The 14,956-nt window shown below is 44.5% G+C and overlaps 1 protein-coding gene across 3 annotated transcripts in view; it reads right to left on the bottom strand.

Annotated features, from left to right (window-relative positions):
• Window positions 1-9,773: 9,773 nt before the first annotated feature.
• LOC137418138 (echinoderm microtubule-associated protein-like 2) overlaps window positions 9,774-14,956 on the bottom strand; it is a 165,890-nt gene continuing 160,707 nt past the window's right edge. For all 3 annotated transcript variants that reach the window (XM_078786780.1, XM_068104128.2, XM_078786779.1), the window contains one exon: window positions 9,774-14,526. In XM_078786780.1, coding sequence (XP_078642906.1) covers window positions 14,398-14,526 — 129 coding nt within the window. In that variant the 3' untranslated portion in view covers window positions 9,774-14,397. The remainder of the gene's footprint in view (window positions 14,527-14,956) is intronic.

The raw sequence follows: 14,956 nt of genomic DNA on the forward strand, positions 1-14,956 counted from the left end.
TCCAGAGCGCGTCTCTGTTCACCGTGTCGAAGGCCTTCGTCAGGTCGACAAAGACCATGTACAAATCCTAGTTTTGTTCCATTGCTTTTTCCTGGATTTGCCTCGCTGCGAACACCATATCAATTGTGCTCCTATTTGAACGGAAACCGGACTGTGATTCCGGAAGCGTTGCCTCACTGATATTGTCCACCAGTCGATTGAGCAGCAGTTTCGCGAAGACTTTGCCTGTTGTGCTCAACAACGAGATTCCGCGGTGGTTTCCACAATCTGAGCGATCGCCCTTTCCTTTGAACAAAGTGATTAATTTTGTGTCACGCCATTCTTGAGGAACATCCCCGGCCTCCCAAATTTAATTGAACAACACCGACAACGCTGCAAGCAGATCGTGGCCTCCATACTTCAACAGCTCGATCGGAATACCTCCGAACCAGGGGCTTTTCCACGTTTGACCTGTTTCACAGCTTTTGCGATTTCCTCTGGTGTTTGTGGATGTGCCAGGTGGTTCTGAATTGGACGCTGATCGATTTCGTTGATCACCGAATCATGAACTATCGAAGATCTGTTCAGAAGGTCCGAGAAGTGACTTCGCCAGCGTGCGAGGATTAGCGATTTGTCAGTAAGTAGTTCACCGTCCAGTGTCTTCATCGGGAAAGTACCGTTTCGTTTGGGTCCGTAAACCGTTTTCAGACCGGAGAAAAAGTTGTGGTAGGCTACTCCTTTCGCTCTGCGTAGCCTTGGATCTCATTTGCTTTCTCGGCCCACCAAACATCTTTCAGCTTACGGATGCATTTGGTTGCATCACTACGAAGAGTTCGGAACTGCTGTCTATCAGCGCGACTGCCGGTCGACAGTGCTTTCTGGAAGGCAGCGTTTTTCGTGTCCAGGAGCTCACGTAACGAGGATAAATAATTCACCCCAGATCCACTTTTTCGAAATACCAACTTCTTTCCTGGAAGTCCTTGCAGTGTCCTTGTGTTTTATACTTCTCACCCCTCCCCCCCTTCCCACACCTCCTCCCCCCAAGCCCTCTCCCTCCCACAGATCTCCCGATGTCCCTGCTCTCAAATGTGTTTGTGTGCTTCCCCATCTCTCCCCATCTTGTCTACCGCTCCCCTTATTAAATGTTTTATGTGTCTGATTTTTTTGTGTGATTAATGTTAGCTCTTTCATGAGCCTCGATCTTGTATACAAAAAAAGGGGGGAGGGAGAGGGGAAGGGGGGTGGGGGGAGGAGAGTGGAGAGATAGGGGATGGGGAGAAGGAAGGGAGAAAGAGGGGGAGGAAAGGGGAAAGTGTGAGGAAGGCGAGGGAACAGGGGAGAAGAAGGGGCGGGAGCTCAGGGGAAGGGTGTGGATTGCGAGTGGGAAAGGGTAGGGGGGAAGGAAATGGGGAGAGGGAAGGGGAGGGGGACTGGGGTAAGGGGAGGGAAGGGGGGGAGGGGAGAGGTGGTCCTCATGCAACAATCTCGACTGTGTAACGTGCTTACCTGGTACACAGTAGTTATATTTAGTTGTAGATTATTGAACTACTATTGAAAAGCCGTTCAAAATGACGGGTTGGAACAGTTTATTTGACAGTATAGCCTCATTAATCATACCAAACTCCGAAGCCTCGGCCTAGTGTCGGGTGTGCTTATACCTTCTTTATTTATTAGATATCCTACGGATGTAAATGAACACTCGTTTTAACTCTGCACACGTTGTACATCACGTGCAGCAAATTTCACCTCACTGCGCATTGTATTGTTTGTGATTTAAAAAAAAACGTTTCTGTACACCGCCCTTGAGGCTCAGCTTGGTTTGCAAGCCACCATCTACAATTCCAATAGAAGAGACATAATTACACTTTTATGGAAAATGTTTTTCACATTTGTGTTATCCTAAAAAATAGACCAGAGTGAACACACATTCGTGTTAGAAGATTGGCCTTTAAAACCCGACTCAAATCGTTCTGATGAAGGGGACAGACATCTGTAGGCCTACAAACACACAACCTGACATTGTGCTTTATATGGGAGATATTTCGGCCTTTAGTGGGGTCACTTTTCTGGGACCCCGTAACTATTTTGCGGAGAACTAAGTTTGAAGGTGGATTTGGGTACTTTAAGACATTACCTTTAAAATGAGCTCCCATGTCCCCCGCGAAACGATGGGAAATTCCCGCTAGGGGGCTTTTTCTAAGATGGCCGCCATTAACATAATTATACCTAATATCGTTTTGGCCTACGTTGTTCACTAAAAACTAATTTAACATGTTCACTCAGGTTTTGTAGTGTTATAAAACCTTTAATTAGTGTTATAGCTCACAAAGGAACTCAGAAATACCCATAGTGGTGATTTATTTAGCTGAAATGATCAAGAAAACAGTACGAAGTTAGGAGGTGAAGTTAGGAGTTAGGAAGTTAGCATTGTTAGCATGAAGTTAGCATTGAGGAAGTTAGGAGTGGAGGAATGGTTGATCAGAGTAGTGATGGCAATGTACAAAAGAGCGTGCACAGCTGTAAGGACGAAGGACGGGAACAGTGGTGAGTTTGAGGTGAAGGTGGGAGTGCATCAGGGGTCGGTACTAAGTCCACTACTATTTGCAGCTGTGATGGAGGTGCTGGCTCAGAACGTAAAGGAGGGTTTACCGTGGGAGTTGTTGTATGCAGATGATCTGGTGTTGATTGCAGAAAGTATGGATGGACTGAAGGAAAAGATGAACAAGTGGAAGGAATGTATGGAGACAAAAGGTCTGAAGGTGAATATCGGAAAGACGAAGGTGATGGCAAGTGGTAAAGCATGTGGTGAGGTGGAAAGAACTGGGAAGTGGCCCTGTGCTGTGTGTATGAAGGGTGTCGGAGTGAACTCCATTCAAGGTACAATGTGCGCTGAGTGGGTTCATCAAAAATGTAGTGGTCTGAGAGGGTCATTAACCAGTGTGGCAGCTACATTCAAATGTAAGGTGTGCACAGAGGGAGCTGCAGATGGAGGAAATGTTGAGTTGGATCTTGGAGACGGCGTGAAGCTGGAAGGTGTGAAAACATTTTGCTACCTCGGAGACATGCTGAATGGAGAAGGTGGATCAGACTCGGCAACGGTTGCTGGAGTGAGATGTGCATGGAAGAGGTTTCGGGAACTGAGTGGCGTGCTGATGAGGAGGGGAGTGTCGTTGAAGCTGAAGGGAAAGGTGTATGCTGCATGTGTGAGAAGTGTTATGATTTATGGGAGCGAGACATGGGTAATGAACGTAGAGCAGCAACGAAGGTTGGAAAGGGTGGAAATGCGAATGGTTCGATGGATGTGCGGAGTATCGTTGAGAGAGAGGAAGACAAATGATGAATTGCGAAAGATGATGGGAATAGAGCCTGTGATTGATGCTGTGAAGAGGAACAGGTTGGGATGGTTTGGTCATGTGTTGAGGAAGGATGAAAGTGACTGGTTGAGAAGAGTGATGGAAATGAATGTAGAAGGAAGTAGAGGACGGAGAAGACCGAGAAAGACTTGGCTAAAGATGGTGGAAGAAGAAATGCGGGCAAGGGGGTTAACAAGGAGAGATGCATAAAATAGGGCAAAATGGAGAAGATTGTCATGGGGACCGCAAGGCTAACCCCCGCTCTAGGAGGGAAAATGGCCTTTAAAAAGCATGTTGTTGTTGTTGTTGATCAAGAAAACACAAATTGACCGCCATACAGATGCTACTGCTGTCATATTTTCACCCAAATTACTGATAAATACCGCGGTGCTGTGAGTATGAACTATGGATATTGAAGGTTTGTGAATCAGAGTACTACTTGCAGCCATTTTAGAGACAAATCTAGATAACAGAAATGCCTCTGGGAATGACGTCATCGAACTATTGGAGTCATAATCTTTCATATGAATGTATCAATTTCCATTACAGTGAACAGGTGTAATGGCCGAATCCCTTCGGTCGAGGCCACTGCTGAAACCGCTGCCAGAGGAGAGTGGGCGAAAGAGAAAATACCTACCCAACTGTATATTGTGTGAGCAGGAAATTAAAGATGACGATATTCTGGAGTTGAAGGAGTTGACGGCATGGGAGAATCTAAGAGTGAAGGCTCAAGACTGGGTTACTCGTGATCCCTTTGCAAACTCATTTGATAACGTTGACTGGTCTGCCGGACCGAAGGGACAATTGATGCACACGGCATGTAAAATTAAAATTTATTCCGGCCGAGCAATTACCCAAGCCAAGAGACGAAAACAGAAAGCTAGAGAGCAAGAGGAACTTCAAGATCAACCAGATGTGACAGAACCGTAGGCTGGACCTAGTAGGACAACGCGAGGCAAAACGGGGACTATACACCAGGATGTCTGTATTTGGTGTTTCCAGTCTGCTGATAGCCGACACCCTAACAGACCAAAATGGTGACTCTCTTTATTGACTCAGGTGAAATATCAAGCCTCCAATTCACATACGCTGAACTTCTTTGTGGTTTAAGTGAATTTGAGTATTGAGTATTAATATTTATAAATTATTAATTTATTAGTATTTGAGTATTTCAGTGTATTTGAGTTGGGTCATCTATATCCTTGGCTTTTTTATCTTCTTATCTTCCACAGAAACAGGCTTGGGACCAGTTTAAAGCTTCCACCGCACATCTCGAAGACAATTCTATGCGAACAGGAATTACAACATTCATCGCCGATTGTGATGATTTTTGTGCTCAGGAGATCCGTTATCATAAAGCATTCCTGGACAAGTATGTTTCTGAGAGTTACAAAGAAGATGCCCCATCCCAGGGTGTCTACATGTAGAGATGGAACCGGAACTTCAAGATCATGTAGAGATGTAGACATCCTGGGATGGGGCATCTTCTTTGTAACTCTCAGAAACATACTCTGATTCTCTGATTAAAGGTTTTAGAACACTACAAAACCTGAGTGAACATGTTAAATTAGTTTTGAAGTGAAAAACATAGGCCAAACCGATATTAGGTATATGTTAATGGCGGCCATCTTGGAAAAAGCCCCCGAGCGGGAGTTTCCCATCGTTTCGCGAGGGACATGGGAGCTCATTTTAAAGGTAATGTCTTAAAGTACCCAAATTAGTTAGGCAGTTAAGAGGAAGCATCGTTCATTTTTTCAGGAAAGCACCAAATTTGGCACAGATGTAGTATGGACCTACACAATTGTTTTCCTGAGGGGCGCCCAAAAATTCAGAAAATTCAAAAAACCAAAAAAAATGTCCTGGATGCCGTGAAAAAGGGGAGAAAACGGGTATTGATTCGAACTGTAGATTCTGATATTGTGGTCTTGGCAATAGCACACTACTTTACCTACCAGTCACACGGTGTGGAGGAACTCTGGATTGCCATTGGCTCTGGTAAAAGCTACCGCTACCTTGCCATCCATAAAATTGCCACCGGCCTTGGCCGCAGGAAGTCCGAGTCTTTGCCATTATTTCATGCCTTCACTGGCTGCGACACAGTGTCATTTTTTGCCCAAATTGGGAAAAAGACAGCCTGGAAGGCTTGGGAGGCATACCCCAGCATCACGCAGACCTTTCATGCTCTCGCTTATAGGCCATCTGTGGACACTATTACTATGGAACTACGGAGCATAGAAAGATATGTTGCCATCCTCTATGACCGGACTACCGAGATAAAGACAGGGAATGACATGCGCCGACACTTGTTCACGAAGAAGGCAAGAACAATTGATCACATTCCCCCAACAGCAGACGCCTTCGAACAACACCTAAAACGTGCATGTTTTCAGGCTGGACACGTATGGAGTCAGGCACTTGTGCCCTACCCAGAACTTATCACCAGCTGATTGGGGCTGGATGAAAACAGGGACTTCTTGGACACCAATTTGGACCACAATACCACTGATACAGGAGGCATGTTCAGAGCTTACAAGCTGCCATTGTAAGTCGGCCTGTAAATGCTCCAGGGCAAATCTGCCCTGCACATCACTGTGTGACTGCGATGGACAATGCTTGTAGTACTACGCGTCTGTGCGAGAGCCTCCACCTTTCAAGTGCCCACAATATTTTAAGTTAAAACTGCAACTGTGTGTAACTTTGATTAATTAATACCATTCCATTGTTATCAGAGACCAATAAAACAATGTGTATCACTTGGAATTGAAATTTTACCTAAAATACTATGAGAGATTCAAGGAAAATGGAAACACCATGGCGGCCATCTTGAAATTAAAGATGATGGATGCCAATCTTTATGCAATTGATCCCATTGGATTCAGAGACCATGAAAACATGGGGTAAGACACTGGAACTGTGGTGTTATCGCTCATAGTATAGAAGTTATTGAGGGAAATAGGTCACAGAGGGCGGTCATGTTGAAATTCAATATGGCGGCCACCAGGGGTTCTGAATTTTTGGGCACCCCTCAGGAAAACAATTGTATAGGTCCATACTACATCTGTGCCAAATTTGCTTTCCTGAAAAAATGAACGATACGCCCTATTTTTCGGTCTTAACTGCCTAAGTAAATCCACCTTCAAACTTAGTTCTCTGCAAAATAGTTACGGGGTCCCAGAAAAGTGACCCCACTTCTTTGTTTGCGTGAACGAACGTTCATTGTTTTTTTATTCGCTTTGAGAGCGACAAAGTTGATATGCATTCACATTGGGCAGCTCATTGCATTAACATAATTAATCCTGTTTAAACCGGTTTGCCACGCCCACTTACCTTCAACAACCCACCCAAAGTGTGACGTGAGTGAGGATGGCGTCGGGACGGTTCATCCTCCACGCCGTGTGTTGCGTTTGTTGGTGTGCGTGCTCACAAACCAAACTCTAGGGTTTTTGGTCTTCTGTTTTTCAATTTAAATCTTTAATATCATAGTGAACGTGATGGACGCTTTTAAATCTATGGGTAGGGCCATCATTCACACGTCCAGCAAGGCTAAACGTTGCGCCAGTAAATGGTAAACGCCTCTTCTTCCTTCAGAGCGAATAAAACCACCGTTTAGAGGCCATTTTCCCCCGCAAAGCGGGGGTTGGCCTTTTCGGGGACCGTGGTAGTTGTTGTTTTTTTGGTCCCTTTTGAAGCAATGTTTTACGGCCGGATGCCCTTCCTGACGCCAACCCTTTTTGCCGCCTTCAACGACAAACAGGGAATTACCAGTGAACTGGTACTCAATTAGCCGACCTCGGAAGGATGACAGGCTGAGTCAACCCCCCTGGCATTAATTCGGCGATCGACCTTCAGAGCGAATGCCCAACCAAAACACGTTCAGGCTTTGTTATAACATCAGCATTTAATCACCACACTTTGTCGGGTGACGAGGCATGAGGCAACAGTACACCAGGATGAACAAGACACCGGAACCACCGGGCCACGCATGCGCAAATAGCGATGATGCATATGCCTACGTCACAATCACATTAACATATAATGGCGTTGGATGACCTCCCCCCGACCTTGAAATCTCACGATGCGCGAGAGCGGCATTTGATAATGTAGAAAAGGTCAATATTGACTGAACTGACTCATCTGGATAAAACTTTGGAACTCCTCAATTAATTTTGGAAGGGATTGGGGAAACTTGTTTAATGGCACTTATTTTAAAGTCACCAAGTAATTAATATGTGTGAGCAACATGAATGGACGGATTTTGAAATTTGAGGTGGTAAAATTGCTGTTCAAACTACAATACACTTTAATTAAACTAGGAGAGTACCCGCCCCAATGGGCAATTTCTATCCAAGCATGCAACACCTTCTTCTGATACGCCTCTTTATTTGGGCGATGTATAGGCAGCAGACAGCTGCCTCAATCGCTCCCAAAAATAAATATAAACTGTGTTACGTACATGAAGCAAAAACATGCATACTGCTTATGTTTTCTCGAATCAGGCCTCCTTAATGGACTTTTTGAAAATTTGTGAAGAAAAGCGAATGGAACCTTCTCCCCTCCACCATCAACCACTCCGCCCCCCCCACCCCCACCCCCAAAGGAAGAAAATGCCAAGACGGGCGAATTTGCTCTTCAAAACTTGCTTAAAAACTGGAATTAAAGAAACTTGCACATGCACAACTAACTTCAGGGTGCCCTCATTAATCCCTGAAAGTTTCAGCTTCCGAGGTCAAATCTTCTTGGAAGGTTAGATGATACATACATACTGTTGCGATTGCGAAAAGACCCTGGGGTGTCGCACTCAACACATAAAGGATTCCTAGTTTATATATTTCCGTAGTAATTTTGTTTAGTTAGGTTACCCATCCCCTAATATCAGTGGACAGGGAAATGTGTTGCGTGTTTATAGCAGGTTTAACCCCCCTCTGTAATCATCCACTTTATAAAATCCCTCTCTTCATCAATCCCTTCTAATCCCTCTCCCCATCCCTCTTAACACCTCTCCGCCCCTGCACTTTCGTACAGTGTAACCATGCACACATAGCAACATGCACACATGATATTACAAATAGCAACATGCACACATGACATTACAAAACACACAAATTCAAAGACATTTCAGTGCTATACCAGTGTTATCTGCATTATCCACACTGTGCCAGCAATACCAGTGAGGGAAGCTGCTGTGAGGAAAACTGCAGGACCAACCTCCTGAGCAGCTATGGACAAGTAAAGGGCCGCACCCGCATCATTAAGAGAGCAGCATGCGCGGGTTAAAGGATGCTGCGGTTACTTTTACTCCCAAAAGGCACACCGTGCCAAGGGGCCATAAAAGACAGTGCATTCAAGGCCGATTTACATCTGAGGAACGAGAGGAGTTGACCTGCGCCACCAGAAATAGCTTTCACAAGGGGAAATCTCTGAGTCGAGCAGTCTGGTACCGAGACGGAGAAGGTGGACGGGCAGCCTGAAGTTCCTTGGATGCAGAAACCAGACATACTGATTCACACGATCTTTTCTTGCCATCCCTACTTCTAATTTGTTTACTTGAGACACATAAGAGAGCTAGAGGTTTGTCTAGTGACCAATCAGGGTACACAGAGTATCAACAATCACCCCTTGACTGGTCCGGGCAGGATTACTGACTCGCACCCTCAGTTTCCTCTTTGCATACATTTGCATACCTGCGCACCTCTCCCAACACGCTGCATTATACCATCCTCATTCTCTCCTCCTCCCTGCCTCCACCGCCCCCTTCTCGTTGGGAACCATGTGGGCCTGGCAATTCACGTGCAGGTGAGCAAGGGGTCGGAAATACCAGCCGATTCTTCTTCTTCCTCTCTCTGTTCCCCTTGTCTAATTTTCCCGGTTGAATGAGGCATGCCTGTGTTGTGTTCTTAGTGTTAAGGCAGAATATTTATGGGGTTCTTTACGTGCCCGGGGTTAAGATTGTTTCTTTGTGACACTGCTTCTTGTAAATACTTGCCTTTGTTGAAAAGAATAAAGACTTTCCAAACCTGATCGCTCGTCTGTTTCCTCCATCAGTTGGACATGGCGTGTAATAAATATATGGGGGGTTGTTCCCCATTCATTTGCTATGCCAGCCTAGCCAACGTCTCTCTTACAGCTCCACTAAGCCGTATGTAATTAATAGATAAAGGAGGGACGACGAGAGCGTGGTTCCTCATCTGATATAACTAAATCGCCGGAAAGGTAACGCGAGATTTTGGGCGCGGGGACCCTACCAGATTTAGTTTCTTCAGATGGCCTCCGCAGTTGCTTATCAACCCGTCATACCACAGAGTTATCTGCGGCTCGTCGGCTTCAGAGTCAAAGGTTGGGAAGCAGGTCCGAAAGAGGCCACTCAAGACCTGGCCGGCAAGCTCGTAACAATACATGTGCCATAGCTCCATTACAGGAAGAAGACAATTATGTATTTGCTGGTAGGGTTAGGCTGAGGAGTTTATTCAAGATTGCAGTAAATGTACAGTGTATCTATTGTAGATCAACAATGACAAATGACAATTTTAAAATTTATTTAATTGCCGATGAAATGAAAGCATGAACAACCTCACAGCCTAATACAAACCGATCCACAACCCAAACACAACAGCAATTAGAATAACCCACGAATGCTAGATCCAAAAATCATACGGTGGAGTGTGCAGGTGCACAAATGGACGACTGACTTGAGAAAGAAAGAAGTGGGTGGAAGAGTTGGGGGAAAAAAGGGGAAGTGTGCCTATCAAACGGAAATGGAATCGTTTCAACAACCAGACCGTTAATTCGTTGTGCTGAAGTGATACTGAAAGATTTGTGTGAAGACTTGTGTGTTCCGGCAACGTTATTACAATCATCACTATCTTGCGTCTTCTCTCGTCTGGAAGAGGAATGGACGTCGAATTTGGGGAATGAAAGGCAGTCGCTATTACATTTAAAAACACTCCTTACAACAATCTCTACAATCTCAGTAGAAATACCCAACATTTACACACACAAGATAAACAAGAAATCCGACAGAATAACGAACGTAATTAATAAGCGACATTTCTTTTTTTATAGAGGCCGCGACTTTGGAACACCGCGATATCGAACAAAATGGCGCAATACGCGAACCGCTAATTCAAATTAATACCTTATTGCAACAGATTTCTGCATTCACGGTAGGCCTATGCTAATAAAAAAAAAAAACCTGAACACATAAGCTATCTATCTATGATCACATGCATGTCAGGGCTCAAAATACCTCACCCGCCCATAATAACACGTGTGTGGCCATATTTGCTGCACACGGCGTCGGATGATCTCAAATAAGCAAAACAAGATTAGTTAGTAGCTCGACGTTAACCTGAGAATGATACAGGGAAGGGGTTATACAAAGCCTGGGATGCAAAATAAGCCGCCCGGTCGGTCTCTTTGAGCAGGATAAGACGCCGAGAACAGTTCAGTTAAAAAAATAAATAAAACTCACAAGAAGCATTAATTGTTAAACAAAGATGGCTCGGTCGCACAAAGTCTATAACTCTCGAGCAATGCGCCCGGACAACGCGTAACGCACGGAGACAAAAACATGTCCGCACACGTACTACGATTTAAACATTTGTACTTTGTTACCATTTGCCATTTTGGCTGCATTGATGGAAGGCAAATGATTTCCTTTTAATCTGAACCCAAATGAGATGCAAGCTGTGCAACGGTATTTTGACTCGTGAAACAAAAACGGTATTTTGAGAGCAAGAAAGGAGCACATAATTAAAGAAACTGATAAAGAACCTCAGAGTGAGGCAGACCATGAAAAATGTCATTTCATTTGTTTTTCTTTATAAAGATCACCATCTTGCTTTGAGACAATTGGCTTTTGGTATCCGAACCAATATTGGGTGGAAAATGAGTCGTTCCAAGAACATAAAAGCCGTCAATAAATTTCAAGAATTAGGGCCAGTCTACGTATTATTTATGCAAAGAATGTGTTTGCAAGAAATGGAAAGAGAAAGGAAGGGGGCAGGCCAACAGGAGGAGAGTTTGGGAAGAGAGGTGGGATAGAATTGGAATGGAGGTTCGGTTAAGGAAAAGATAATGAGGAGGCCAAGTTCGGGGCAGTTGGGGAAACTGAGAATGCAGAGGGAGATCAAATATTCATTCCACCATTTTTGCATCAGGGATATGTAGCTCATATGTCTGTAACTATGTCTCACTATGTCTGTAACTCCACCACCAAAAAGTTCACTTTGATTTAGCATGCACGGAACAACTTCATCAAAACAACTGTTTGTACAACACATTCTTGTATGGACAGCCAGCATTTGCTTGCTCCGCTCCAGGTGGTACAAGTTGGAGTCCAAATCTACCGTGGGTTTATCCAACCTTCAAGATGGTACGAGGTTATGGATGAATCTTCTTCCGAGTGAAACCAATTGCATTGAGTGACAAAGAAGCAACCTTTTGTCAAATCAAACGGCAGGAGTATCAAAACTCCTGGTATCTTTCAATTCGCCAGACGGAGTCGTTACGATCTGAGATGTCCACGATAAGGCCGTACATGAACCTTCATGTTTCAAATGGACGATCTCACTGCATGGAGCTCATGACCAACGGACAATACACACGCACGTGCACAGACCTTCAATGACATAACACTCAAACATCACCACCGCATGACAAAAACGTCATGGCACCTCGAACTTGTCAAACGATCAATCTTCTACCACAAAACAATCAAATATCATCATGGCATTACCACCAAAAATGCCAATTCTCACAACGTCGAGGCTGGATAGGTTTAAACGAGTACAGTGTACGTGGTGGAGGCGACATGAAAAGTGCCCACATCATGAGTTTGCACAAGATTCGAAATTTGTGCATGAATCGTTGAGCTGAGAGAAGTCGTATGCATTGGGCCATCCAATTATGGCAAAAAAAAGGAGCGCACTCATCATACTCTTAATCAACAGTCGAACTTAACTTGGAACATGGCGGACCAGAAACAGCCAGAAAAGTGAGGAAAGCAAAACTAAACAACCTCCTCTCAAAGGCCAATGTACAACGGTTAGATGGAACAAAGCGTGAAAGGGCCGTTTGTAAGGTAAGACCATTCCATATCTTACAAGATAAAAATATTTTACAACAAATAGCCGTAATTTAAGTTCATTGCTTCCAATTATTTCATCCATGTTCCTCTTGGGAGGAATCGGGCGAGAAGGACAGGTTTCCTCCTTCCAACCTTCCATACAAGGAGTTTAAACAACTTCGATTTGGTTGTATCGCACAAGTTTTACACCGGTATACTGTTTCAGGTTAGGATCCACCTCATTATTACATACGCAGCAAAAATGAAAAATTGAGGAAAGGAAGACAAAGCTCTGCCATACTTGCGTACATAATAAATAGATGGTCCCTTTATAATATAAGAAACTAAGACGAGCAAAGTGAGTCCATTTTCAGGCATAAACATATTCACAACTACTGTACTTCAATGGAACCTTAAAGCGTCCTCCGACTTAGCAAGTCGAGACAGCAGGAATCTGTCACCGGCAAATGAGAAAATCAATCGCTGAAACGAGTTTGAAGAGTTGCCAGATCCGCTATGCGACGGTGCAGTGCAAGCCTTAATGTCACGTCAGCTGTCACGTCAGCCGTCACAAGCACAGTTCAAAAGGTTCGATGACTTTCGGAAAGAGGATAAACGCAGAAGTGCAATGGGTTTCTGAAGACTTTCGAGGCCCGAGTAATGCTGATTGGACGTGGCGTTCGGTGAAGATGCCCCGAGCAAAAAAAAATGGGGGGCACTTGATATGACTTTCAGGTGGATTCAACATAACAGGTGCACGTAAGGTGAACCCTACAACTACTTCTTATTCTGGATGCATCATCGCTGGGAGCACGACTGATGCAGTGCCCCCTGTTTGCAGTAAGCTGGTACTCATTTTGCCAACCTCTGAAGGATGACGGGCTGAGTCAACCTACCTGGTGTGATTTAACGGCGTGAAAACAGGGACTCAAACTCAAGACCCTAAGATCTTTAGCCAGCCACCTTAACCGTTAAGCCAACTTCAGGCTTGACCATAAACATGAAAAGTCATCACAAATTAGAAGAGTTTCCCCCTTCCAGTCTGCAAGCCACAAAATGGCAAAACGTTGTTTTTTTAAAATCCTTTTAGTACTTTAGGGTATTAATGTTGGCAAGGGAACAATTTTTCATACCAAGACGGGTTTAATTTTTTTTTGAAAAGAACATGATGAATAAGCTTCCTTGTTTTGTTTTTTTTGAGGGAATGTGTCATTTGGTAGGCACCAAGAAAATGACCGTGTTTGTGCTCAGTTAAAGTCATGACCTACACTAAGATGAACGAGGATAGGAACAATGAACAGGTAGAAGATTAAGCACCAATTATGCTCCTTGCTTGCATAGCGGTGGTGCGGACAAAGTTGTATAAACAATAAATAAACCAAACTTGTATAAACAGACGTTGCATCTGGGCGAAAGAACAATTCGGAAAACTGCTGCACCGGCTGTCACGGCAGAACGATATCGAGAAACATCCGGAGTGTTCGAAGCAAAAGCAAAAGCAAAAAGGCCGAAAAAGACAACACGCGACCAGGATAACACGAAGCTGAGATTGAAGTGCACGTATCAGGCAGAAAACAATGAACCATTTGTAGCATTATTGGTGCTTTAGAAATGAAATAATACACACGGTTACACCAACGCACGAGTACGGTACATTGGAATCTGCGAGAGTTAGCAGTCGTTCGCTGTGGCAATTTCGGGGCCAAACCAATGTTGGCCCAATGTAGTAGCGAAAGAGAGACTAAATGTTGATGTCCCTTCGGAAGTGAAATTGGGTCCAGATCAAAACTTTTCACTCCCGCGGTGATGGAAAGACAACCGGCCATGGTCATTTCGGCCAATTTCAAAAAGATTGGCCGAAATGAACGGGGCATGAACCGTGCGCATGATATGATGACGAGGCCGAGCCATCGTCACAAAAGGACAAGGAGAACCAGCCCAAGCAAGAACTGAGTACAGAGCAGAACTCGGTGAAGTCGAGACTGAGGCTAAGCTGTTAAACTAACTGGAGACTTTCCACTGCATGATGGACATGTCGATTCCGCCCGTGGATATGAGGTAGCTGTCATCGAAGAGAAATGCGACATTGGTCACGTGGCTGCTGTGACCACTGTATGTCCTGCTTGGTACCTGGAAAGCAGAAAAGAGACAAAGTGTAAGAGTGTGTAAGTGTGTGTGTGTGTGTGTGTGTGTGTGTGTGTGTGTGTGTGTGTGTGTGTGTGTGTGTGTGTGTGTGTGTGTGTGTGTGTGTGTCTGACTTTGATGCACTCCGAACCGCTGGATGGAATGAGTTCAAAACTGGCGATTGAAAAGTAATAATTAATAGTCCCGGGGGTTCAGGTTGCGAGAAGGACCCTAAATATCTCCATGTAAATACAGTATTTACGGCACAGCGCTGCTCTGCCCCTAATTCTGGGGGAACAAACCCGTCTGTAATTCTGGGGGAATTAACCAGTCTATAATTCTGGGGGAACTAACCCGTCTATAATTCTGAGGGAATTAACCTGTCTATAATTCTGAGGGAACGAACCTGTCTATAATTCTGAGGGAACGAACCCGT

This window comes from Myxine glutinosa, chromosome 11 (genome assembly GCF_964187855.1).
Source record: "Myxine glutinosa chromosome 11, kmMyxGlut1.1, whole genome shotgun sequence".
NCBI classification, from domain to species: domain Eukaryota; kingdom Metazoa; phylum Chordata; class Myxini; order Myxiniformes; family Myxinidae; genus Myxine; species Myxine glutinosa.